The sequence below is a fragment of the Gymnogyps californianus genome, chromosome 1 (assembly GCF_018139145.2).
Source record: "Gymnogyps californianus isolate 813 chromosome 1, ASM1813914v2, whole genome shotgun sequence".
NCBI classification, from domain to species: Eukaryota; Metazoa; Chordata; class Aves; order Accipitriformes; family Cathartidae; genus Gymnogyps; species Gymnogyps californianus.
In genome coordinates this window covers 130,783,964-130,807,531 of record NC_059471.1, presented here as the reverse complement: position 1 = coordinate 130,807,531, position 23,568 = coordinate 130,783,964, and the positions used below count along the sequence as shown (strand labels likewise).

The following is a 23,568-nucleotide window of genomic DNA, read 5'->3' as shown; positions in this document are numbered from 1 at the left end:
ACCTGAGTCAGGGCCATCTGAGGCAGACAGGAGCAGAAGAGGAAGGAGAAATATATTTGTAAGCAGAGCACAAGAGCCAGGTTCCCCACCAGACCCTCTCCCCCCTCACCCCATGACAGGGTTTTACGTAGCTCACCGCTCTGAGCCCAGCTCTAGGGAGAGCTGTAGCTGAAGGGCAGGCTCCCTCAGAGCCTAGCTCTTCTGCACCGCAGAGCAGACAGGTCCTGCTGACTCCCATGGGTCTGGGAAGCAGCAGCACGAGGACTTCAGAGGCCAGGAAGAGCATCAGATGGATGAGGAGACAGGATAACCCAGAACACAAGCACAGGCCATGGGACTGTGCTCACAGATGCGCTGCATAGGTGACTCACGCAGGTGAGGACAGGAGACATGCACACCCCAGAGCAAGATGGTTCAGTCACAGCACTTACCGATCTTGAAGCGGCCCATGTAGTAGATCTGGGTGCTGAGAGCCAGCGAGGCCAAAACATGGATCATTGAGAAAATGATCCAAAACCACATGTCATTTTTCCCAAACACCTGAAAGCAGATGTATTAAAAGCAAACTGAGTCCTGTTATCAGCAGGCTGATCCTTTTCTCTCTCCTGTGTCACCATCGGGCATTAGACACCCTCACTGAACATGGAAGAGAAACCCCAAATCTTCCAACCCAAAACTAGGTCTATAAATCCAAACAAAGTCCAGAGAAGCAAGAGTAGCTCAGCACTTCTAGAGAGGAGACCATTCTTTCTGAACACCCCTTCAGACAAGGATGACAGCTTGGAAGGACTGCAGCTGGCCCCAGGAGCAGAAATGCACGGACTCCCAGGCTAGCCAAGCTCTCCCTGCTGAGGTGGGCAGCAGCTCTCCGGCCAGGAGCTGGATTTTTAAAGGCAGTCAGGGAACCAACTGTTACTTTAACAAGCACATCGTAGTAGACCAAAAAGGACAAAGCTGCTCTGCAGGCAATTGCACCTATTTTACACTTTCACTTTATTTAAGGACTGGAAGTGACCTACAAAGGCAGGTTAATGCTATATTAAAACTTTAATTTTTCAGTTATACATTAAGGAGTCCAGAAACTCTGGTCTGCCATCAGGCTGTGACCACACACTCCCCTCCCCTGGGGCACAGCACATGCCTGAACATTTCTTTTTGTGTGGGGGGGGAAAAAGCGAGCAGAAAAGCCACTTTGCGTGAATGGAATGAGGGAGACACGCAGTTTATAAGCTCTCCTCTACAGCTTCAAAACATCCCACAAGAAAAAAAATACAGCATCCCATAATAAAACCTGAGTGTTTTGCACCTGGGTGTGCAAATCTACTACAGCTATCAAGCAATTCTTGGAAAGTCCCATGTTCACCATCTGCTCCTGCAAGCCTTATCCCACAGTCTCCTACCCAGAGACCTTCGCAGAATCAATTGTTATCCTACGTTACGTCAGGTAGCGAGGGGCTGACAGCCCGCTGGGACCCCGCTACTAGTTCAGAGCAAGAATTCAATGGACTTTGCCTGGTTACTGCCAAATGAAACTGAGTCCTCCAAAAAAAGAGAAGCAGAGACCTTCAAGGTAAAGCACAGGCTGGGGATTCAGGCAAGCCCAGCTCAATACCTGCAATGCTATGAGCAAATGGGCAAAGCCCTGTACCAGCCTGACCTGTCAGTGACTACTGCTGCACAAGAGCAACCCTCTTGTGATTCCTTCTGCTCCAGTGCCCTTCTATAGGCAGGTACTCCAGAAACTTGCTTGGGAGCCTCCCAGCCATTATTCTAGCCCTCCACCTCTCCAAAGATAGCAAGGCCAACTTGCAGGAGCTGTGCACAGCAACACAGAGTTTTCCAAAGGGGAGAAAGAGCCAGAAGCAATTAGGTAGAGGACACCTGTCTTGGAAGCTCAGCCAGCCTCACCCCCCACCTCCAAGGTGAGCCACCCCACAGGAGACCAGCTGCATGCTTGGTCACACACACATGGGTGCGTGAATTTCTCCTCTTGAGGGCACGTGGTGGGCAAAGCCCAAAAAGGAGCCCACCTAGAGAAAACTGCTCTGCTCTTCCCCTCCCTGCAAGCCCAGGGGAAGGGAGGAGGAAAACCTAAGAGTACTGGGAATTCAAATGCTAGCAGCTGCTTAACACACTCTTATCCTACCCTGCTGCTCTCCCCAGTCATTTGCCCACTTAAGCTACGTTCCCAGCCACCCCATCTCCTTCCCAGAGGAGCAGGTAGGTAAGAGGGAGCCATACCACTCCAAGGACAGCCAGACAGATGACCACAGCAAACGAGGCATAGGCAGAGTAGGCGCTGGCATTGATGTCTGGGTGGCGGGTCTGGTAGAGCTTGAGCATGCACAGTCCTGCGATCATGTACATGAAGGAGGTGTCTATGGAGGGAGCACAACAGGAACAGTGAAAACAGGTACTGTCAGTAGGCTGAGAAAGCTGCTCCGAGTGTGTAAAGAAGTGCAGCAGCAGGGCCAAACCCAAGGCTGGCAGGCACAAATCCCTGATGCTGCACTACATTGTACAGCACTTTGTGCTTTGCCATCTTGCAGTACATCTACCATGCTCTGGGGCAACAAAAACCTAAAGGGGCTCAGAAAATAAGTGCCCACAGTGCAGCACAGAAACAGGCAGGGAATCACAGAATGGTTGAGGTTAGAAGGGACCTCTGGAGGTTGTCTGGTCCAACACCCCCTGCTCAAGCAGGGTCAGCTATGAGAGGGTTGTCCAGGACTGTGTCCAGTCAGGCTTTGAATATCTTCACAGAAGAGTTCACAACCTCTCTGGGCAACCTGTTCAGTTTTTGACCACCCTCAGAGGAAACAAAAAACCAACAACAACAAAAAAGTATTTTCCTATGTTCAGATGGAGTTTCCTGTGTTTTAATTTGTGCCCATTGCCTCTTGTTCTGTCACTGGGCACCACTGAGAAGAGCCTGGCTCACTCATCTTCATTCCCTCTCCTTGGGTATTTACACACATAGACAAGATCCTGCCTGAGTCTTCTCTTCCCCAGGAAGGCAAAGAAGCCCACAGAGGAAAGTTTCCACTGAGATGGCAGACAGAGGCTTCCTAGGCTTGAGCACTCTGCCGCTCAGGCTGTGCACTTATTATCTTCAAACACTGAGCTGCAAAAGCAAAGGGAGATCTTGCCAGTAGCATACTACCAGAGTCCAAAGGTCTGGAGAGGAGGCTGAAATGCATTAGTCCCCAGCATCCAAAGCCTCACTGCCTCCTGACTGAGCCCTGGAACAGGCAGACTCCAGGGAGGTTTGCAAGGACAGAGGGATGGGAATGCCAGCAACTCAGTAGGAGACAGAGCATGGCAAATCCTACCTCCAGCTCAAAAGGAGAAAGGGAACTCAGCTTACCAAACTGGAAATTGGAGTAATTAGGGCAGACGTGATAACAGGCACTAAGCACCCCTTCCATCATCAGAGCGATGCCCATAGCATAAAAGAGACCAAAATGCTTTGGGATCCCATAGTCCTGGAAGAGAGCAGAGCTGTATAGTAAGTACCCTCACTGTCCTGATGGCAAGTGAGCTTCCACTCTCCATCACTTCATCCCTCCTAACCCCTATGCATGTCCTTCAGTCACCAGTGCAGCACAGTGTGCTGTGTGCAAACATAGGCTCCGCATTTAGCTGCACTGCATAGCCAGGTGAATCCACAGGCAGCAAACCCAAGCTAATCACACAGAAACTTCTGGTCTGAAGACCTCAGTGTCTTGGTACTGACATCCCGAGTCTAAAAATCTCTGTCCTGTACCTTGTGCCATGCTACATCCTGCCCAAAATTGAGAGAGCACTGGGGACCCAGAACAGCAGCCTTGCTCTTGTGGTCAGTGGGGGGTTAAAAGCACCTGAGGAGCACAGCCCATCAGCCCAGGTGAGAAGGCATCTCCATCACAATCTGGCTGAGATCTCATCTGAAAACCATCAGCAGCAGACCCTTAAAACTGCTAAGGCCTTTACTTGCTACCAAGCCAGTGAAAACAGCTGTTTGTCTCCAGAAACCACCAGCACCACTGCCCACAGGGCTGTGGATTTCTCCATCCTCTCCCAGAAGATACTGAAGAGACTGCAGAAGCTCTGACTACAAGCAGCTCTGCTTCAGAGGCAGCCAAATTCCTCTGGGTTATTGTAGGCAGCTCTATTCCCTCTTGCTAACAAGAGTGCCAAGAAGGAACTCTTGATTGCATAAGACAAATCAAACTTCACTATAAACAATAGCATCCTGGGACACTCCCACTGTCCCAGTTCCTCCACAGTGAGCGCTGGAGGAAAAGCCACAGCCATGGGAGTCGTTCCTCTACTAATCTCCTTGTCTTCACAAGCCCAGGCTGGGTCACCACAGCAGTATGGACATACTGCAGCAGCGAGGTACTGGGGTGTGCAAGAACATAAGCATCCCACCTAAACCCTTTTTCAAGGGAGGAAAAAAAAGAGGAGGATTCAATCCTCCAGCAAGGAAGGCAAACGGAAACCCACTGTGTGTCACTGGTTTTCAAGTTCTCCTCCCTGTCTTTCCTCCCTCCACTCAGCCCCATGCAACCATGCTTCCTACCAGGGTATAGACGTCTTTCATCTCCATGGCCCGACGGTGGAGAATGTCCCTGCGCAACACAATGAGGAGGAAGAGAAAGCCCAGCAGCATGTGGCCCACATTGCTGAGGATGTTGTTGAAGGCACTGCGGGAAGAAAGAAGGTTTAATACAAAGGCAGCACAGCAGCAGGAAGCTGAACCCTGGGCCATGATGAGGTGAATCCATTTCACTCCCCCCCGCCCCCCATCCTCCACCTCAGCAGCTGCCAAACACCTGCCAGTTTTACACCCTGGATGACAATTTTAGGTTGAGTAGTTCACCTGCCCCAGTGGATTTAACACTTCCTCTGCGAGATTCCCAACTCTGGGCTTTCTTTGCACTCCCACATCAGTTCAGAGAAATGCTGCGCTGAAAGGACTGATGTGAACTTCTTTGCAGAGCTGCTACTCCTTGGATACAAGTGAAAGTGTCCAAAAGAGCATGGGAGCACCTCATTGCTGTGCCATCGGTTTGCTAGGGGAACCCAGGTGCCATTTGTTCCTGGGTGCATGTGTCTCACTGCAACAGAAAGCCACCGCTGAGCAAAACAGAAAGCTCAGAGTCCTAAACTCTCAGTGGTCTTATCAACACAGTTACTGTGAGCCTGGCAAGGATAAAATCCTGAACCGAGCACAGCACAAACGCTCAGGAGGCACAAGACAATAATGCAGTGACCGCAGGGCTCTCTCACCTCAGCACCCCAAGGGGATGAGCGCACAGAAAGTTGTAGTAGCAGATGTCCTGATTGCCCGTGACATTCACTACCTGGACGGAGAGGAGATAGGAGACATATTAGCAAATCTTCCCTGTTCTGGGGGGTTTGCTTCATGCAAATACTGCATGTACACAAGGTGTACCAGGACACAGCCTAGCTCCAGCGCTGGCACAGGGGAGTACTGACATCTGCAAGTGAAGCTTTTAGGGGGGGCATGATGTTGCCACAGGCCACAAACCTGACAACAGTCTTCAGAGGAAACATATTGTGTGCTCTCAACCCCACCACTAATAGATCTGCTTGCAGATATCTGAATAATAGCAGGATAGCAAGGGTGGGGAGAGGGGAGGAGAAATCACATCACAGCAAACCCTACTTGCTTTCAGTTGTCTTTTAGAGATAACAGCAGATTCCTTCTGCCTCTAAAATGAAACAGGCCCCAAATGAGACATCAGATGAGCAGGAAAACAGCTGCACTCCCGCTTCCCAAGCAAAAATAGCAGAACTGCAAGCTCAGCAAACCAAGCCAGCAGCAACATTCAACACATGGTGCAGAGAGAGCAGCTAAGGTAAACTGCCCCTCAGACAGAGCAGGATTCCTGGGTGATCCCAGTTTCACTGCGACTGTCATCCTTACACCATGCGACCACAGAGCAAGTTTAAAGGCAAGAGGACCCAAGTGCGGGGGACAGCCACAGAGCCCAACGCACCGTCTGGTAAGTGATGACGAGCTGGATGACCGGCAGGGCATAAAACACTGCAATGGTGATGATGTTCCTGCAGAGACGAGATAGTAGCAGCAGTTACACACACCAAAACAATTGGTACACACCCAGGACAGAGTCCCACAGTGCTTGTGGAGGAACGTGTACACCTCAGTGCCTGAGGGCACAGACCCTGCTTTCCCAGATGGAGCTTTATACCTCTGGTTATGATCTCCTGAAGCAGAAGAGCAAACGTGTTAATGCAAACAGGAGGCAAATGCTAAGAGCGCAAGAAAAGCCAGGATGTGGACCACAAGCTCATGTGTTTGAGTGCCAATTTCTCCCCTTCCCCAGGACGTTCCAGCACACTGGTTGTTACCACACTTTAAAGCAATTATGCAAACCAGAATCCATTGCCAGGATCACGTGCGCAGTGGTCCATGAATATCCTTATTGGAGGTATGTGGGATCTGCAGTTACTGGTTGGAACAGGGTCAGAATGTGTAACAGGATAGCTCAAAGAATATCCTCAGGTCTAAAGTGTGGTTCAGAAGAAGGGCATGTGGACAGACTCCACAACCAGAGACTGGGTCCAGAGCTTGGGCCTTACCAGTTTGTCTTCTCCTTACCAGAAATAGATTTTGTATTTTTTGCTGACAATCCTTCGGTCCTTCCTGGACAAGTCTGATAGATAGAGGAACACCTAAAACATTAGTGGGCGGGGAAAGAGGGAAGAAAACAGAAAAGAACTCATGAAGACTACAGAAGCCAGTAGAAGATCTTGACATATTTGGACAATATGCAGCTTGGTGCTATTTGGACCATTTTTTACACAGAGAGCTCATTGTGTCCCTTGATTCTATGGGGAATGAGTTCAGCAAAAGCCTCTGGCCTCCAGGAATGGCTCTGACCACATGGAGCAGTGCAGGGTGACAAAAGGAGGCAGTTTGAGAGCTGCTAGCTTAAAGCCCCTCTGTACATCCACTGTAGTTACACTATTTATACCAGATAACTACCTACTATTGCACATTATTTTCTCCCTATGCTGTTGCTCCTCCTTGGACTTTCTGGGATGCTCTGTGCTTTTTCCTCCTTTCTTAATAGTCCCCAATACATTCTGATTTTCCATACTAAATTACTCATATCAGCAGCACACTTAGCACAGCAGGAAAACTTTCTAGACTCTCAAAAAAACACTAAGAAGCACATTCAGCTTTATTAGGTTAAATCCACCTAAAAGGGAAGTGGAAACTTAAAAATCCTGGCAAGTGACTAGTGCTGGTCCTGGCCCAGATGTGTCCATGGCCCAGCATCATGACCACAGCTGTAAAGCCAGCCATACCTTAGTGCGGACGACATTCTTATCACTTTCAATTTCTGGCATGGTGTCGAAGTCGCTCTCCTCCTCCACAGAGCTGTCTGTGTCAGAACCAGCTGGCGGCCCGCGCTCAGGGGAAGACAACTGACGTCCACCGCTGGAGCTTGACTCATCTGGAGCAGAGTGGGGAGAAGGAAACAGGCAGGGTAGAGGCTAAATCCCTCTGTGCACAGCAAGAAGAAAGCTGCCCCAGATACCAGCCGCAATCTGCTGGGACAAGTTGATATGGCCATTTCAGGGAAAGCGTTTTTCCATGATCACAAGCCTTCCTAAAAATCTCAGATTATCAGCTAAGAGCACTTTCAAGGACCATCTCCCCACCTCTGCAACATTGTGGTTTTTCCTCTGCTTTTATTCTATTACTTTTCATCTCTAACATTTTCTACTCTTTACTAGCCTGGGTTCTGAAATCTGGAAGTCTGCGACAAGCCAGAAAGCTCTAGTGAAAGCAGCAGACTGTTCAGGGGTTAGAAACAGGCTGACCTAGTTAACCTCCAGATTTTATATAAGCTTTATATATAAGCTTTTCTAAAAATATTGTAGAACAAAAGACAAAGAGGAAGAAAGTTGCTTTTTCAAAGCAGGCAGAGCATCAGCTTTGCTCCCATTGCATCCACAGTATTGGTCATCTGCAAGTCGGCAGAACCTGCCTGCACTTCCCACAGGCTGGCCAAGCTCCCAGCCAGCCCATTGCCCATACTGGCACGAGCAGAACACGTGTTTCTTCCTCATTTCCCAAATGCTTTTAAAGCATTTCCTTGGGAATTGGGGAAGGGGGATAGGGTGGTGCTGAAGCCCTCAACTCTATTCCAGGACTTAAATCTTCCTGAATTTTTCCCAGACCTCAAGAAATATCAGTTCTGTGTTTCTTTGTCAGACATTCAGAGATATCACACCTTCACAGTCCAACAACTGGTGACATCTGGAGCGTCAGGGCTGTCTTTACACCACAGTGAGCAAATGCATCCTGAGCAGGGACCAAAAATTACACAGAGCTGCTCTCCTCTCTCATTTGAGCAGCTGCCTGACACTGCCCTGGACCTGCATGACCTCACCCTGCAACCTGGGTCCTCAAGCTGTCAAATTCAAGGATTATGCCCAGAAGTCCACAGCACTGAGCTATTCAATACCAGTCCCTCCACAGGAGGGAAAACTGTTGTAAGGAGACTAAGAAATACTCTGGCAAAGGAAGGCATTTCCCATCATCTCAGATTAGCAGGACCCTTGGGAGGTTTTTTTTTTTTCCTCTGCTGCCAGGGCATGGTTCACCTGTTGACAGCATGACAATATTTCTCCCCTAATGAAACCTCTGTACTGCAAGAAGCTCTGATACTCTCCTGCCTTGCGGCACATAACCCTTCAGCCTTCCAGTGAAAGGCATGCTTTGGTCTAAAGGCAGGCTTGATGAGCTAATAAAAGACCCCTAGAAGCTTCGTTAGAAGGGACCTTTGTCAGTCCCTAGTCAGCCTCCTGCCTGAAGCAGGACTGTCACTGACTGTAGCTTTGTCTAGCTGAGATGAACATTTCCAATGACAGAGTCTCTCTGGGCACCTCTTCCAGAGATTTGCCACCTTTTTGATGTGGATGTTTTGCCCTAAACTTCAACCCGAACCTCCCAAGCTGCAATTTTTTTTTTTCAAGTAGTTGCAAGCTGCTCCTAAAGCAGCTTGCAGCTTTATTGCCTTCTGGCTTTAAAGCACCTTAAAGTGCCTTCCTCTGCCCCAGGCAGAACCCTTCTTGTACCCTCAGTTCTGGAAGATACTGTACCAATAGCACCATAACTGCTTCCCTCAGGGGTGCTGGCTGTGATGGGGTGCGAAGACGTCATAATCCCAGATCCTGCGATTGAAACAGACCCAAAAGGGACAGTTAGTTTCATATCAGTGCTTCGAAACACATCTGAGGTGAATACAAACAGCTTGAAGAGCTGGAGGGGCTTGGGAAAAGCAGCATTTCTCCAAACAGATGGCAGTCTCCCTCTAGAGCACGCTGTGCAAAAGGGAAACCCTTGCATTGCAACGTGAAGCAAACACAGTCCCTTCAGCCTCCCCACAAAGGCTGCCACTTCAACTCACAAAAGCACAAGCCTCCCTCCAGCACCCTGTAGGGATCACATTATGGGGCTGCAAGACTTGGCAAATTCTAGAGCAAGTCTCACAATATTCAGAGCACCCTTCTGAATTTCTAATTCTTCTCCTTCCCCTCCTCATGCATTGATCTATTCAAATATTGCTACCTCCAGTTATCCCTGGAAGAGTCATAGACAGCCTTTGGCAAGACAGCTGCTACATAGTTTTTACCAAGCAAGGAGAAAGCAAAAAATGCTCCATGCAAAAAGTGATCACAATCTTGTGCTGATGACAAGAAGGGCAAGCCTTTGAGGGCTGGGAAGTCCCTGCCTCCCACCCACACATCTGAAGCAAGGACGACTGCACCTCTCAGTCAGGTTGCACTGGGACTTTCCCCTCCTGCCTCCACATCCCCTCTTTTTGCCTCCCGTGGTGGGGCTCAGCTGCTGAACTGGCAGCAGACAAACATGGCAGGAAACACAGCCAGCTGAATCCCCTCACTGAGGAGTCAAACACCTATCTCCCCAAAAGGGAAGGAAGCAAGAGCAGCAGCAGCAGGATCATGTCTTCCAGTGGTGGCAAACAGCAAGACAGGTCCAGCTGCTTATAAAGCTTCACCCTTGCAACAACATCGTGTGGCCAGACAGCAGCAAAGGGATGCAGAACATGGGATAGTATTTAAAGCCACGCAACATTACTGCAGCCTGGCAATGGCCTGGCTTCCCAAGCTGCATCTCTGGCTTCCCAGCACTTGATCTGTCCCAAACTGACAGGCACAGGCAGATTCCTCTTTCCAGCTAGCAATTCCGGGTGCTCCGTAAGACCTTGCATAGATTTTTATACTATTTCCGTTAGCCACATATGTAAAGAGCCCCAGAACTTTTCCCTGCCTGAGCCCAGTTCCTAGGCAGGGGAGCACCCATACAGCAATGACATTTATGTTTCAAGTCCAAATTACTGCTTTCCTTTGACATGTTCACTGTGCTTGTTGGGCTGTGGGCTAAGACTTGGTCTCCATTTCAGCTTCTCTACCCTCCTGCCCCATCCCTCTAACAGGGCAACGAACAGCTCAGAGGAACACCAGAAGGGGACAACATGGCATGGACTGAGCACCAGAGGGAAGGCTCTGGCACACCACAGCCCCCACATGACACACCTTCAGCCCTGCGCTGGGATTAGCACAATGTTGTTGTAGGTTGCTGCAGGAGCAAGATCCACCTTCTACTCATCACCTGCTGTGCAACTCTCCCTCTCTTGTGGCATTTTTTTCCTGTTGCTTTAAGTCATTTGGAAATCCAGATCACTGGGAAGAGGGTGAAAGAAGCATTTCCCCATGTTCATGGCACCAAGGCACATGCACAATTCCTACTCCCATCAGTCCTGTCCCACAGGGGTGCTCCCTCCTTATTTTAGACCAGGCTTTATCCTCTTCAGGTGACCTGTCAACCTTCTCTCCCAAGTAACCAAGGAAAGATTTAAGTCTGGACAAAGCAGGGATGCCAGGGAGAAGAGGTGCTCTGCCCTGTCTCTAACAGCTGCTTCTGACCCAGCTCACCCACTAATTTCAGTCCCACTTCCCAGTGTGCGAGTGAGTCAGCAAAGTAAAGGTATTGCACTAGGTGTGGTTCCTCCAGCTATTGCCTCCACCAGATAGTGATGATGTGGAATGGGAGGTGTGCCACGGGATTAAAAAAAAAAAAAGGTTCACCACAGAAGCTGGGCATAAGATGGGTGACAGGAGCACAGGGGCACATGGAGTTTCAGGATATTCAAAGACAAAGGGCAGAGACAGATTGCTCAGTGCCTCCATCCACACTTTCTTGGTGGGGAAGGGGAAAGGAAGGGGGAGTGGTGGAGAAGGCAGGACCCAGGGGTACTTTGGAGGAAGAGAAATTCCAGTGGGTGGGAAGAGGATAAAAAAAATTGAGAGAAAGCCAGCGTGCCCTGCGTGATCTGGAAGACAGGGAAGATGCTAGTTACCATTTTATAGGCATCAGTCAGACACACACCCTGAAAAGACACAATAGAGAAAGAAACAGCACATGGGTAGGACATGGTACCTCCCCAGAGGAAAGGACATGGCTGTGACATGCAGTGCCAGGCACGTGAAGGTAGCATAGAGTACAGGGGAGAGGACAGGTCACAGAAGGAGCAGGTGCCTCTGGGAGGAACCCTGTAAACCGTGAAGAAACTGCACTCCCCGTCTTCTCACGGGCATACTGTTCAGCAGTCCTCCCTGCCCAGGAACCCAGTTCTCTGCCTTCCAGGTCCATGCTAAGCACAGCATCTGTGCCCTGCAGCTTCTTTGGGAACTTCCCAAGCACCAGAATTTAACTTCCACCTCTTGCCAGGGCAGCTTGGAAAGCAGCTTCTAAGCTGCCTTCAGCACATGAACCCTCAGCTGCAGCAACAGCAGCACTCCCTGGGGCTTCTGGTCTCACCCGGCTGAGACTGTGCCTCCTTGCCTTAGACAGTGATCCCTTGTCACCACCCTGGAGCTCTTCCAGGGCCTCGGCCAGGTCCCTTCAGCTTCCCCAAACGCCCTGACACACAAGTCTTTCCCATTTCTCCTGTGCCCTAAGACCTACTGTTGTCTCACAGCAGGATCCATCCCAAATGACTTATAATTAGAATATTTTTAAGCACATTTTTAGTCCCCTGCTCAGTTGGTTGTGAACATAACCTTTCACACACATTCCACATACAGGGATGCATATGTGGATCTCAGTGGCTGAAGAAGCCACTCCTGAGAATCCAAATACCCCCAGGTCCTCGGCAGAAACATTAACCCAAGTAATGCCAGGTCAGAGTGAAGTTCCACTGCTGATCCTTTAAGCACAGCTCAGTTATACTAGTATGCTTATCTGGTGGTATGTAGCAGACCAGAGAGACTGAAGAAGCTGGGGATTAAAAAAAGGGAACACACCACGAACCTTTCAATGCTGCCAAAACATAATGTCCTCCCTTGCCCCAGGAGAGGGGTACAAATGACGATGCCTTTATCCTCAGACCAATGCTTTAAACTACTTTGCAGGCACTAAATATTTAAACAAAATGAAACGGCCAGCCTCCCACACTTCTTCAGAAAGCAGAAACTCCGTGTGCCCCCCCATCCACATGACAAAAATTTCCAGCTTTCACTGGTAGCCTCTTAGATGCAGCTATGTTTTTATAACACAGAAGTCTGCATTATGTTGAAATGTGGGTGCAGCATGAAGTAAATTGAATCCAATACCAAAGTAAATAACACAAACACCACTACCTAACTGTATTAGTCATTCATTCACGTGGTTGTCTGCAACTCCCAGTTAAAAACAAATTAAAATTTAAATTAAATTAAAAAATTAGAGACCCCATGCTTAAAGCAGACAGAGGAAATCTTAAAGCGTAAGAGCTGACAAACTCAAAGTGCCTTGCTTAGAAATGAACAGACCTGGCATCAGGAACATTAGCCTGTAGCCAGGTCTAGCCAAGGCTTGCCCTTCCTCCACCCCTCTAGAAGCCAGCTCCTCAGGGTAGGGGTCAGCACCAGGTTCAAGGGAGCCTGTTTCAAACACCCTCTCTTGTGAGGGCAGAGAGGAAGTTCTAACATCCTTCATCAGCACCAGAGACTATATGGTACATGTACAGGGAAGAAGACTTGAAGGGACAGAAGGTACTTGACTGACAGCCTGTCCCTTGCCTGGCCTGGGACTTGTGCTGTTCACTTAAAGCTGTCACACAACAGAAAAGACACCTTACCATCCTCAGGACTCAATCTCCCAGCCGAAGCCTTCCTCCGAACCCTGAAAAAGAACGGGCAGTACTCATGAGATAGCCAACAAACCCCATCACCTGCCAGCCATGGCAGGATTATCTGAGACATCAACAGGTAAACATGGTGCAAGCTCTAAAAAACAAACCAACCAACCCACCCACCCAAAATAAACCACAAAAGAAACAAACAAAAAACAACAACAAAAAAAGAAAAATACTGTTTGGACTAGACATGGCTCAGCCATGACTGCTTGCTGTCCACCTCTCCGATTTCCAAAGCAACAGAGTTGTTGGGTTTTTGGTTGTTTTTTGTTTTTTGTTTTTTTTTTTCACCCTCAACTATCCACCAGAGGCAGGACAACCAGTTACACGACCATCCCATCCTACACTGCTCAGTGTGTTGGGAGAGACTCTCAGACCACCTTCACAAACCCAACTCCCCCGCTCAGGGGACTGAGCGCATAAGAATCTACTGAAAGAGCAGCAGGAGCTAGAGGTGCACATCAGCATGATGCTTAAGAAGCCAATACCACCTCCTTCAATGCAGGTGCTGACCATGGGAGAGTAAGAAAAAAAAAACCATATACCCACAACAAAGAAAAAATAACAGCAAAAAAGAGCACACACACACGCACACATTTGAGTAATTTCATTGAATTATTCCAATGAAATGTTGTTTCATTGATGTGTCTTGAAGTTAAGCCATGCTCCCATCTTGAAATTCTTTTGTTTCAGAGCACCAAACTTTTAAGATCCCCTCTTCTGAAGCAGCTGAAAACTCTTTGCCACGTTTGGTCTGATGAGGTGGCTGACAAGCGTTGTTCCCACAAAACCAACTTGCTATTTGATGAAAGATTTAAATGGCTCTTCTCACGTCAACCTTTGCCCAGTAGGGCAGGAAAGTGTGTTGAGGGGGCCTCCCTCCTCTCAAGCCTCCATGCTTTGAACAAAGGATTCGCTTAACCATTGTCACTGCCTACACAGGCAGCAGTGACTGATCCCAAACTCCACCACCCCTACCACCGTAAGAGCACCTGCCTGGTGCCCCACCAAGGCTCTCATCCTGTGCTAGCTGTTACCCGCCCTACAGGGGCAAATCTTACCTTCCTTTTAGGCTACTGTCCTCTTCCTGCCCCTCCAGTCCTTTCTCTCACTCAAGAGGACTTCAGGATCGCCTCCAGTGAGCAACAGGGGACCCTGGGGCAGCTGGGAAGAGTTTTGCCTTTTTTTTTTTGCGCCCTAGAACAACCTGTCATGGTAGCTGTGCCCAAGTTCACCTCAGATGCAGATATTCTCCTCGACACAAGCCCAGGCACCAAGGTCTGGGGCAGGGGAGGCAGGTCAGGAAGGAAACCAGCACTCTCAGGACTCCAAGGCCCTATTTGGGTCACTGCCAATTATTGCAGTACTCTGTCCAGCACTCTGGGAAGTACCTTGGTTCCCCAATGCTCTGGCATGCCATATCCCAGACTGGCCCCATCACAATTCCCACCTGCCACTCACTGTCCTCATATAAGGAAACCCAGGGGTGGAGCACTACAAAAGCTAGAGGGCAGAGCCTTAGGTTTTCATCATTGACATGATCCCCATGGCAGAGGAAGAAAGTTTTCTGGCTGATGGTCAGTAGGAGCCCACTGAGTAGTCATGGACTTCTTTGGCTGCTCTGTTCAGATGTTTGCTGCCCCACTTGCCCCAAATGTACTGCAGGGTGAGCCATCTCTGAGGATGATGAGAAACAGAAAGGCTGTTCTTGTAAAACCCCTCGACTCACCTGATGTAGTGCACAAAAGCAACAACCACCGAGCCCAGGTAAAAGGAGAGGAAGCTCAGGAAGCTGAAGAACATGGCCTGGATATAAACGGACTCTGAGGAAAAAGAAGGCATCAGTCAGCTCACAGAGCAGGGACACCCCTCTCACAGCCTGCGCTCCTGTCCTGCTCTTTCCAACACCACCTGGTGACAACGCCCAGCCCCAAAACAGCCCTTCAAAACCCATCTGCTTTCTTCAAGAGGAATCGCCAGAACCTGCTGCAAGGTCTCCCCCTATTTCTTCACCCCCAGCGCTAGTTGGTGTGCCTGTGGGACCACCCTGTGCCACACAGCACCTCCTGGAAGGGGCCAGGGCTCCAACTGGTTTTGACTCCTTTGCTGGTGCTTTCTGCAGCATTCCATCAGAGGGCTGCAGGCCCAGCCATATCCTTCTATGCAGAAGGGCCAAGTCCCTCTACAAAGCTGCATGGCTTTGCCCAAAGACACTGACTTTTAATAGAGGGCACAATCGTCACTTGAAGGTTCTTCGTCCGCTGCAGGTTCCAGGTACGGTTAACATTCCCTGTGAGATGCAAAGTGTACAGCAAATATAAAACCAATCAAACATTAATGATCTCTGGCCCTGATCTTAGTTCTCTGCACTTGCAAAAACACCAGAGTTTTGCTTTTCACTATAATCTGTGTGTGGTTTTGCTCTAAACCATTCTCAGACTTGTCAATATACAGCCTTTTCCATGCTTCCCCCCTCCTCCCTATCCACAACCTGTTTTTCAGACTAGAAATCTCTGCTTGAGCCTTCCATACATTGCCTAAGTCTGGATGCCTGAATCCCAAGGGCATCTCATCTCCCATTTGTCTAGTCCCCAAAGGGCAGTTTCTCTCACTACAGATACTGGGACACCATTTTTGCCTTTGGCCAAAGCTCTGCTGACAAAACAGTTCTGTGCAGGATGCCATGCTAGTGACTTGCTATGTTTCAGCAGGGCTTGGCACACTCTGCCAGTACAGCTCTGCTGACAGCTTTAGGATAAGAGAAAGACACCCAGAAGGTGACAATTGGTTTTTTTAGAGGGGAAAATGGGGGGGGGGGTGTGGGGGGGTGTGGGGCTGTTGGGGGAGCCCAGTATATCTGTTGGTTGCAGTCTTGCTTCTCCTACAGGGAGGAAGCCATCCAGCTTTGAGGATAGGAATGTCCCCACTCCAGTTACAGCCACGACATGAGTGGTGGAGGCTTTGCTTTCACCACTGCCCAGGAAGTGGACACAGTGTTTTCTGGCTGGGAAAGGCACTAAAACAAGTCTCTTGTAAAATTATTCTCCCAAAATTACTGATTTTTCCTGTTCATTCAAGCCCAGGGCTCTCATAGATCCCAAGACAGCAGTGGGAGAAGATGCTCTCTGCAGGAACTGCCATCTGGGCCTCTATGCAGGCAGGAGGGGGAAAAAAAAAAAAAACAAACTAACCAACCAAAAAGCTGTAAGCAGCATTGCCTGGATGTCTCCAGTATCTCCCAAGACACCAGTGACTCCTCCAAAAAGCACATAACCCCAGCATGCCAGGCACTGTACTAACCAGCCACCTCCTGAACTGATCAAGACTTTTAACCTACCTGACAATATCAAATTTATACTTCACTCTTCCTCACAGCTACCTGGATAAGACAGAGCTATATGATCATCCCGTGTCATCCCACAGGAAGGTCCCAAAGGACTCCCACTGCTCCATCACCCAGATGCAGCAACCAAATCCACCTCCCAGCACAACTTACCATGAATGGAAGAAGGCACAGAACCCCCACAGGCATAATCCTCCGGCTTGATGACGAACACAACGAAGAACTGCTCACCTGGGAAGTCCTTTCTCTGCATGGGAGAATGGAAGAAGACAGAATCCATGAGACATGAAGGAGCCTCTCCCTCCAATGCAAAGCAGAGGCGGTGCTCCAAAAGGCCAGAGATCAGGTTTTGGTTGCTACACAGGCACCAGCCTTACAGAGGCCTGCTTGTTCTAAGCAGAGGTTGGCTTCTGGGGATGCTCTCCTCATCCTTGCTGACAATAAGCTGAGTTCACCAGTATGCAGTACAGCAATGCCTCAGTACAAGCAAACCAATACTAATGCATTTATTTATTTACTTTAATTAGTGCAAACCATCTACCTAAGCTTTACTTATTATAAAGGCTGTACTACCACCACTTAGTGGTAGAAGAGCCAAGGTTTGAAAAGAAGACACTTGGCTGCAGCCACTCTGATCTAGAGCCTCAGCACCTAAGACATAACACATCTACTTAAGCAAACTTAAGCAAGGTTTTGTAGTAAAAGGTAACATCACTTCTTCCACTTATATCAGCTGATGTAATAAAAGCAAAGGCTTACAGCCATATCAGAATCAACAAAAGAAAACTAGGAATGCATAGGACAAGCCACTGGAAGAAAACTCCAACACTGGGACAAAAATCAGCATCTCACCTGCACCGTTATGGCTGCCTGCTTAGTCATAGACTGGTAAACACCGTTGAACTCCACATTATGGTCCAGGTCATACACTGGGCACTAAAAGAGACACAACTAAGGGTTAAACCAGGGACAAAATCCAAACTAATTTCGCAGGGAGCCAGCAAGAAAACAGACAGTGCAGAACAACAGAAAAAGGCCCCACGTGGGGTGACAAAGGGAACAAAACAACCAGGACCCATTCAGAAGTTAGAAAAGCTGCTCTGAAGACACCAGTTGCGGCCTGCACTCACTGATCTCAGCATTCTCACAGGAGGGCTGCAGTTTATTCCCAGAAGAGGATTCAGCCAGACTGATCACTCCACCATTCCCACAGGGCAATGCATACACTCAGCTGTACACTGGTTGTGTCACACGCTTTGCAGACTGTACTATATGCCAAGTGCTTGCCCTCTTTCCCACTACTCAATACCTGATAGGTTGAAAATCACCTGTCACAGTCTCCCCTCCTGCGCTTCTACCATTCCAACACAGCAATGTGGGCAGGAGTTGATGTTACCCATTTCTCTCCTCACCCCAGGTATTAAAGGCGACTACTAGGACTTCAGAGCCAGCAGCCAAGGCATCTTGCACCTCTGTCACCATCTCGCTGCTCCCACACTGCAGGTCCCTGCATCATTCAGGGAGGTGGGAAAGGAGGATAAATATGGGGCTATTTCCCAGCTGCAAGCAACAGCCAACCTCCATGGCAGGGAACAGCCATTCTCCTCTTCCCAAGAAAGGGGATGAGTAATTGCACAGAGAGGAAATCGAATTGGAAAGGAGGAGAGACCTCATGTCTGGAAATCAGAAGCTCCCCATGCTGCCTTGAGCCAGGGGAGAGTCAAGGGAACAGCACTGTCCCCTCCCTCAGCCACCAGCATCTCCACTCCATGGAGAGACAGACCCATGCCACAAGGCAGCAGGGTATTAAACCTCACGAGGGGAACATAACAAATGCCCTATGGATAGGCTGGAGAGGAACAGCTTGTTCACCCATTTGCAACAAAAATCTCTGTACAAGCTGCTTGAACTCAGCATCTCTGTCTTTGCCTCCTTCCCACAGGATTTTCATTCCTCTTTCAGGGGCTCCCTTCACCACCACCACACTAGGGCTAAGCCCTTCCTAGGGCTTTTCTTTCTGTTGGCGCACAGACCCCCTCACAGCAGGACCCAGAGCTCCAGCAGGCAGCTCCTTACCCTTCTCTGCTCAGACTTACCACAATATCCTGGACGGAGACAACCGAGCATGGGTAGACTGCATCAGACACCACTTTAATAATGACTGAATCGACATCCTGAGCAAATTTGTACAGAAAATACTGAGGAGAAAGCAGAGTGCTGAGAGTTACGGTCCAGAAATCACCCCTGCCAGTAGCTTCAGAGCATCCCTAAGGTACCTGCACAGCCCAAGCTGGGCTTTGGGGTTGGATGTGGAGGGCTTTCACAAAAATTCAGATTTCAAATATTAGGATCTTAGACTATAGAAGAGTAGATTAAATACGTATAAGACAACTCTCCCCCTTGCACAGCACACTTAGACACAGAAATTTTCAACATGCAAGATACAGCATAGCTTCTGCTCCCCTTAAGCTTTTTTCCACCTGATGAAGCTGAAGTGACTTCATTTTATACCCTACTCCATTTTATGTTGCTATGAGCAATTTCCAGATGTTTCCATACTGCTGGCTATACCTTATATATGGAACATATCATGGAGTTTATCTCAGATGGGTTGCCTCAAAGACAGACTGAAAAGTATTAGGTCAAATGGTTGAAACTGTCGAGAGTTTCATAAATAAATGCCTGATATTAGTTGTAGGATTCAGGTTTTTTGGTTTTGTTTGGTTTTGAGGGCAAAGGGCAACGGGGGTTTTCTCTTCTCACTTCAGCTTTGAAAATAATTCAGCTATAGCTCTGAAAAAATTTGGGAGAGACTAACATCTGCCAATATTCCTACTTCTCCTCTGGGGGCAAGGAATGGTGTTTCTTGTGCTTCCATGCTTTAAGCAGGCCCACAGGACAGTCTGTGGGGTTAGGAAATGCCCTTTCCTGTCCTGGCAAGGGCCTTTTCAGATCTGGGCAAAAGATGTCCCAGGCAACATCATTATTTGCATATTTTTCCAGTAAAAGTTTGATGTATTACACCAGCCAGCTGCTGGAGAAGTAGGGTTTCTGTGCCCGCCCCAGCAGGCAGACTTGTTGCAAGGGCTCCCATTGTCCCGCTTGGAGCCCAGACCCTGAGAGCTCAGGCTCAGTCACAGCTACTGCGAGGGGCTGATGGGCACCTCACCCCACCTCAGAGGGGGACACAAGGCTGAGGACTGCCACCAGCCACCTTCCTCCCTTCGTTATGGTCACCTGGCAGCCACTGCTGCCACCCCAGAAGCTACTGCAGCTCCTGCTCCAAAACTCTAACCTGAGACGTTCCCAACTGGCGAGCTCCCTTCACATCACATAAACCTGAGTTTTGTTTTGTTTTTGGCAACGGCCAGCCGTTTCCTATTTCCCTTCCCCCCTCCCCCTCCCAGGAAGTAGGGCCCCAACTGGAAGGGCAGGGACAAGCAAGAAATCACCCAGCTTTTTCCAAGTTTGCCCATTTCTACTGAAACATTTATTCCCATCACCCCTCTCCAGGCAGGGTCCCTTCACTACTGAGGGAGCACTGGCTCCAACCACAAGTCCTTACCAACTGAAAACTCACCAAGGCAGTTTCTTCAGCAGAGCGCGTTTTATCTCCACCAAGCAAGGACGCTGGCGGTCTGAGCTCCTTGGTTTCCCAGGTGCACTACCCTTGGAAAGCTTCAGGTCCTTAATGAAGTCACCCATGAGGGCCCTTCTATAATTTTCTTTTTAAGCCACACTTATACCAGAGTACAGAATTAACGTAAGGGGCATTGCAACCTACAGTTCTCTGCTGCACAGACTGTGAGTGGTACAAACACATCCAGACAACACTTCTGACCTATACGAGCATATCTAATTTCTCCTTCTGTCCTCAGGCATCAGCTGGATTCCAGACAACAACTCCTTCCGTTGTTATGCTTGTCTTTTTCCAGTCTTACGGCTATTCCAACACCCGTCTAGATCTGGAATTGTCTTTTTTTTCTTCCCCCTGCAAACTACTTAATACTTTGATTTACAAAAACTTCAGCATTATACCAATTAATAGGCACTCGTCTTCTACTCTCTACATCTGGTCTATAATTAAAAGTCACCGATCTCATATTATTGATTGTGACAAAGAACAGACCAAAATCACAAAGTTAATTCCAGGCCAGATCCTAAACACTCTACATTCAAATTACCAGATCCTAAGTAATGAGGGTTTCAAAAAAGCCACTACCACTCCCTATACTTCTATAGTATAAAATACTGCATGTATCTGCAAACCAGCTTAAGATATTTGACAGCAAAAAAGATTAGCTGGGATGCCTGGTAATAGGAAAACTAAACTTAAGTGGTGTTACTAACAGTGATAGCAACAACAAAAATGGAGTACCAGACAGCCTGGGTAAATTACATACTTTCCAGCTCTATGAGCTCCTGTATCACTATAGTTACTGCCAACAGCATTTTCATTCAAGAGAGGACTTGTAGTGTCTGCAGGGCTCTAAACAAGGCTGCTCAGTTGGATGTGCTGTACATGTGTGCTCTCTTCTGAACTAATAACCAGACTTATCAGGCATTTCATTTATCACCTCACAACTTGACTTGCTGCCCTGAGCAAGGAATAGCAGTCTGAGTTCTGCTGTACCTTTACAGCTTATTTATTTGTGTATTTATTTTTCTCCAGTAAAGACTGGATCTTGGCAAGTCACACTCAGGCAATTGAACCAGCACTGGCTGGAACAAGACACTGGTGCATACTATCTCACTTCCCATGAAGTGCAGCAGTCCAATGGCCTCTGAACTTGTGTACATTTCTGGAATTTCCTGAACTGCAGATACCATTCATTTGCACTGGTCATGGTTTTTGGTTCACTTAATTGCTTTGCAAGAGGACCCAAACGTGCCCCTTGAGGGGCTGAGGCACTGCTACCTCTTCACTATATCCACAGAAAATTCAACAGTAAGGAAGTTTCCCTGCATCCTAAGAGGGAAACAACCTAGTCATATAAGGCTTTTGCTATCTCTAACAAAGGATCACATCAACCATTTAGATGTGGTAAGACATACAAGCAACGCCACACAGGACTCCTTCTTACCTGGGGCTGGGAGGGGCTGGCAGTGAAGTTAAAGGCCTTGTTGGTCCTAGAAAAGAAATGCCAGCATGTTGAAGTCTAAAACTTTTAGAGCTGGAATACACACAAAGTACCTTCAGATTAAGCAAAAGAAAAAATAATCTTTTTTTTTTCTGGAAAGGAAAAAGAAAGGAAGAGTAGGCAGATGGACCAAATCACTGTATAACAGATACATGAAGAAATTACATTTGTATTCTCACATCCCAGCTTACTCAAGTTGGAAGTTCTCGAGCCTGGTGACTAGCAGCTCATATGCAATATTAAATGGTGCCATGGAAGCGACATCCACAAATATAACCTGGTCAGAGGGTCCTGTCTCAGGTGTTGGCTCAGAGGGACAGAGGGTCCGACTCACTTCTTGGTAATTGTAGGTCCTCTGGTAGCTACAACAGCCAGGGGAAGGAGGGAAGGGAAAGTTGGATGGAAAAGAGAGAGAGAGAGCAGTTAAAAAGTTGTTCAGCAGTTCTAAGAATGACATAATTTTCCCCCTGCTTGCATAACTGGAATACTAATCTGAAAGCCCAAGACCATTCAGTCTTTTATTCAGAGCTCAAACTCCACCTCTGTTGCCTCTTGTGGACTGCACAAGGGACTGGCCATCCCCAACATTTCACTTCACTCGAGGCTGCCTGTGCCATCTGCAGATCTAGCACATCTGCCATTTGCTGCTGTAACCATCCCCTGCATCAGGCAAGACACTGCAGGGTCTCTGCTGCCTGGCACCAGGATTTCAGTCACAGGATGAAGCTTCACATCTCAGATGGTCTAAGGTGCCCGCAAAGTCTCAGTACTTGCAGCCTAACTAGCTCTGAGGTTGCTGAAGACACACAGCAGCATCACTTTCACAAAGGAAACACTCCCAAAACAACCACTACCCCCCAGAATAGACTCAACTTAAGTGTACCTGGGGTGAGAAACAGAGGAGAGCCCTTATTCCCCAAATGCACTGTAACACAGCAGTTAGGGTGCTCTTTTGAGAGCTCGTTCAAATCCTGCTCCAAACTAGAGCCCAAGAACTACTTGCACACACCGTAAGCAACTGTGGAAATGACAACAATGCCGTGTGGTAGATTCACTGACTAGCAACACAGGCAGATCCCCAGCAGACAAGCCTCCTGGTACTCTGTGTACATATTTGAGAAACTAAGAGACAAGAGCAGGCTGCCAAGTAAGACGTTACCTACCAAATCCTGGTCTTCCTACACTCAGCTGACAGTGAGCAAGCATGCTTTGCAACCAAGCCCTGCAGTCTACAAAAGTAGCAAGATCTAGCACTTGAGGAAGGCTGATGATGGATACAGCTGGCAGACAAGTGTGTTACAAGGAAGAGACTCCAGTACTTACAGGCCTCGAAAAATCAGCGGGACCTGCCATGACAGCACTCCCTTCTGTTGGCGAACTACAAACAGGACAGGATATTGGAGGTTCTCAGAGCTGCTGTTCACATACACCCGCACTGCATCTACCTGTGGGAAGAGAAAGGAGAGTACAGATAGGTGTTAGCCAAAGGCAAAGAACAAGACAGCTCCAAATCTAGGTGGGAGAAGCCTGTCCCCCTTGGGGAAGCTGGCAATATCCACAGGGAAATCAACAGTGTTTGTCACTGGACTGGTTATTCAGATCCAGAGGTCGTTTACAGAAGTGCCTCCTTGCTGCTGCTCTAATCCAGAATCACAGCACTGTCCCCAGGTCAGAGGTGACTGTCAGACAAGACACAGTGGACAAATGCAGCAGGCGTAAGAGGAAGAGAGTTCAGTAGCTTCCACTTACCCAATTGGGAGCAACCTGAATAACTTGTGTTATAAAATTAAGCAAACACACGCACAAAACATAGACCCAAGGCTACAACTGAGAATTT

General features: G+C 48.4%; 1 protein-coding gene across 2 annotated transcripts in view; it reads right to left on the bottom strand.

The window, feature by feature from the left end:
- SIDT1 (SID1 transmembrane family member 1) overlaps positions 1-23,568 on the bottom strand; it is a 47,832-nt gene that overhangs the window by 6,384 nt on the left and 17,880 nt on the right. Inside the window, exons 2-20 of one of the 2 annotated variants that reach the window (XM_050896518.1) lie at positions 23,055-23,176; positions 21,923-22,093; positions 21,675-21,720; positions 18,687-18,788; positions 17,443-17,526; positions 16,744-16,837; positions 15,466-15,537; positions 14,977-15,070; positions 13,191-13,234; positions 9,148-9,219; positions 7,345-7,493; positions 6,632-6,705; positions 6,009-6,075; positions 5,275-5,348; positions 4,565-4,688; positions 3,368-3,485; positions 2,242-2,378; positions 432-540; positions 3-17 (exon numbers count right to left, since the gene is read on the bottom strand). In XM_050896518.1, the coding sequence (XP_050752475.1) occupies positions 3-17; positions 432-540; positions 2,242-2,378; positions 3,368-3,485; positions 4,565-4,688; positions 5,275-5,348; positions 6,009-6,075; positions 6,632-6,705; positions 7,345-7,493; positions 9,148-9,219; positions 13,191-13,234; positions 14,977-15,070; positions 15,466-15,537; positions 16,744-16,837; positions 17,443-17,526; positions 18,687-18,788; positions 21,675-21,720; positions 21,923-22,093; positions 23,055-23,176 (1,768 nt within the window). The remainder of the gene's footprint in view (positions 1-2; positions 18-431; positions 541-2,241; positions 2,379-3,367; positions 3,486-4,564; positions 4,689-5,274; positions 5,349-6,008; positions 6,076-6,631; positions 6,706-7,344; positions 7,494-9,147; positions 9,220-13,190; positions 13,235-14,976; positions 15,071-15,465; positions 15,538-16,743; positions 16,838-17,442; positions 17,527-18,686; positions 18,789-21,674; positions 21,721-21,922; positions 22,094-23,054; positions 23,177-23,568) is intronic. The other variant, XM_050896527.1, reaches the window with a different exon arrangement.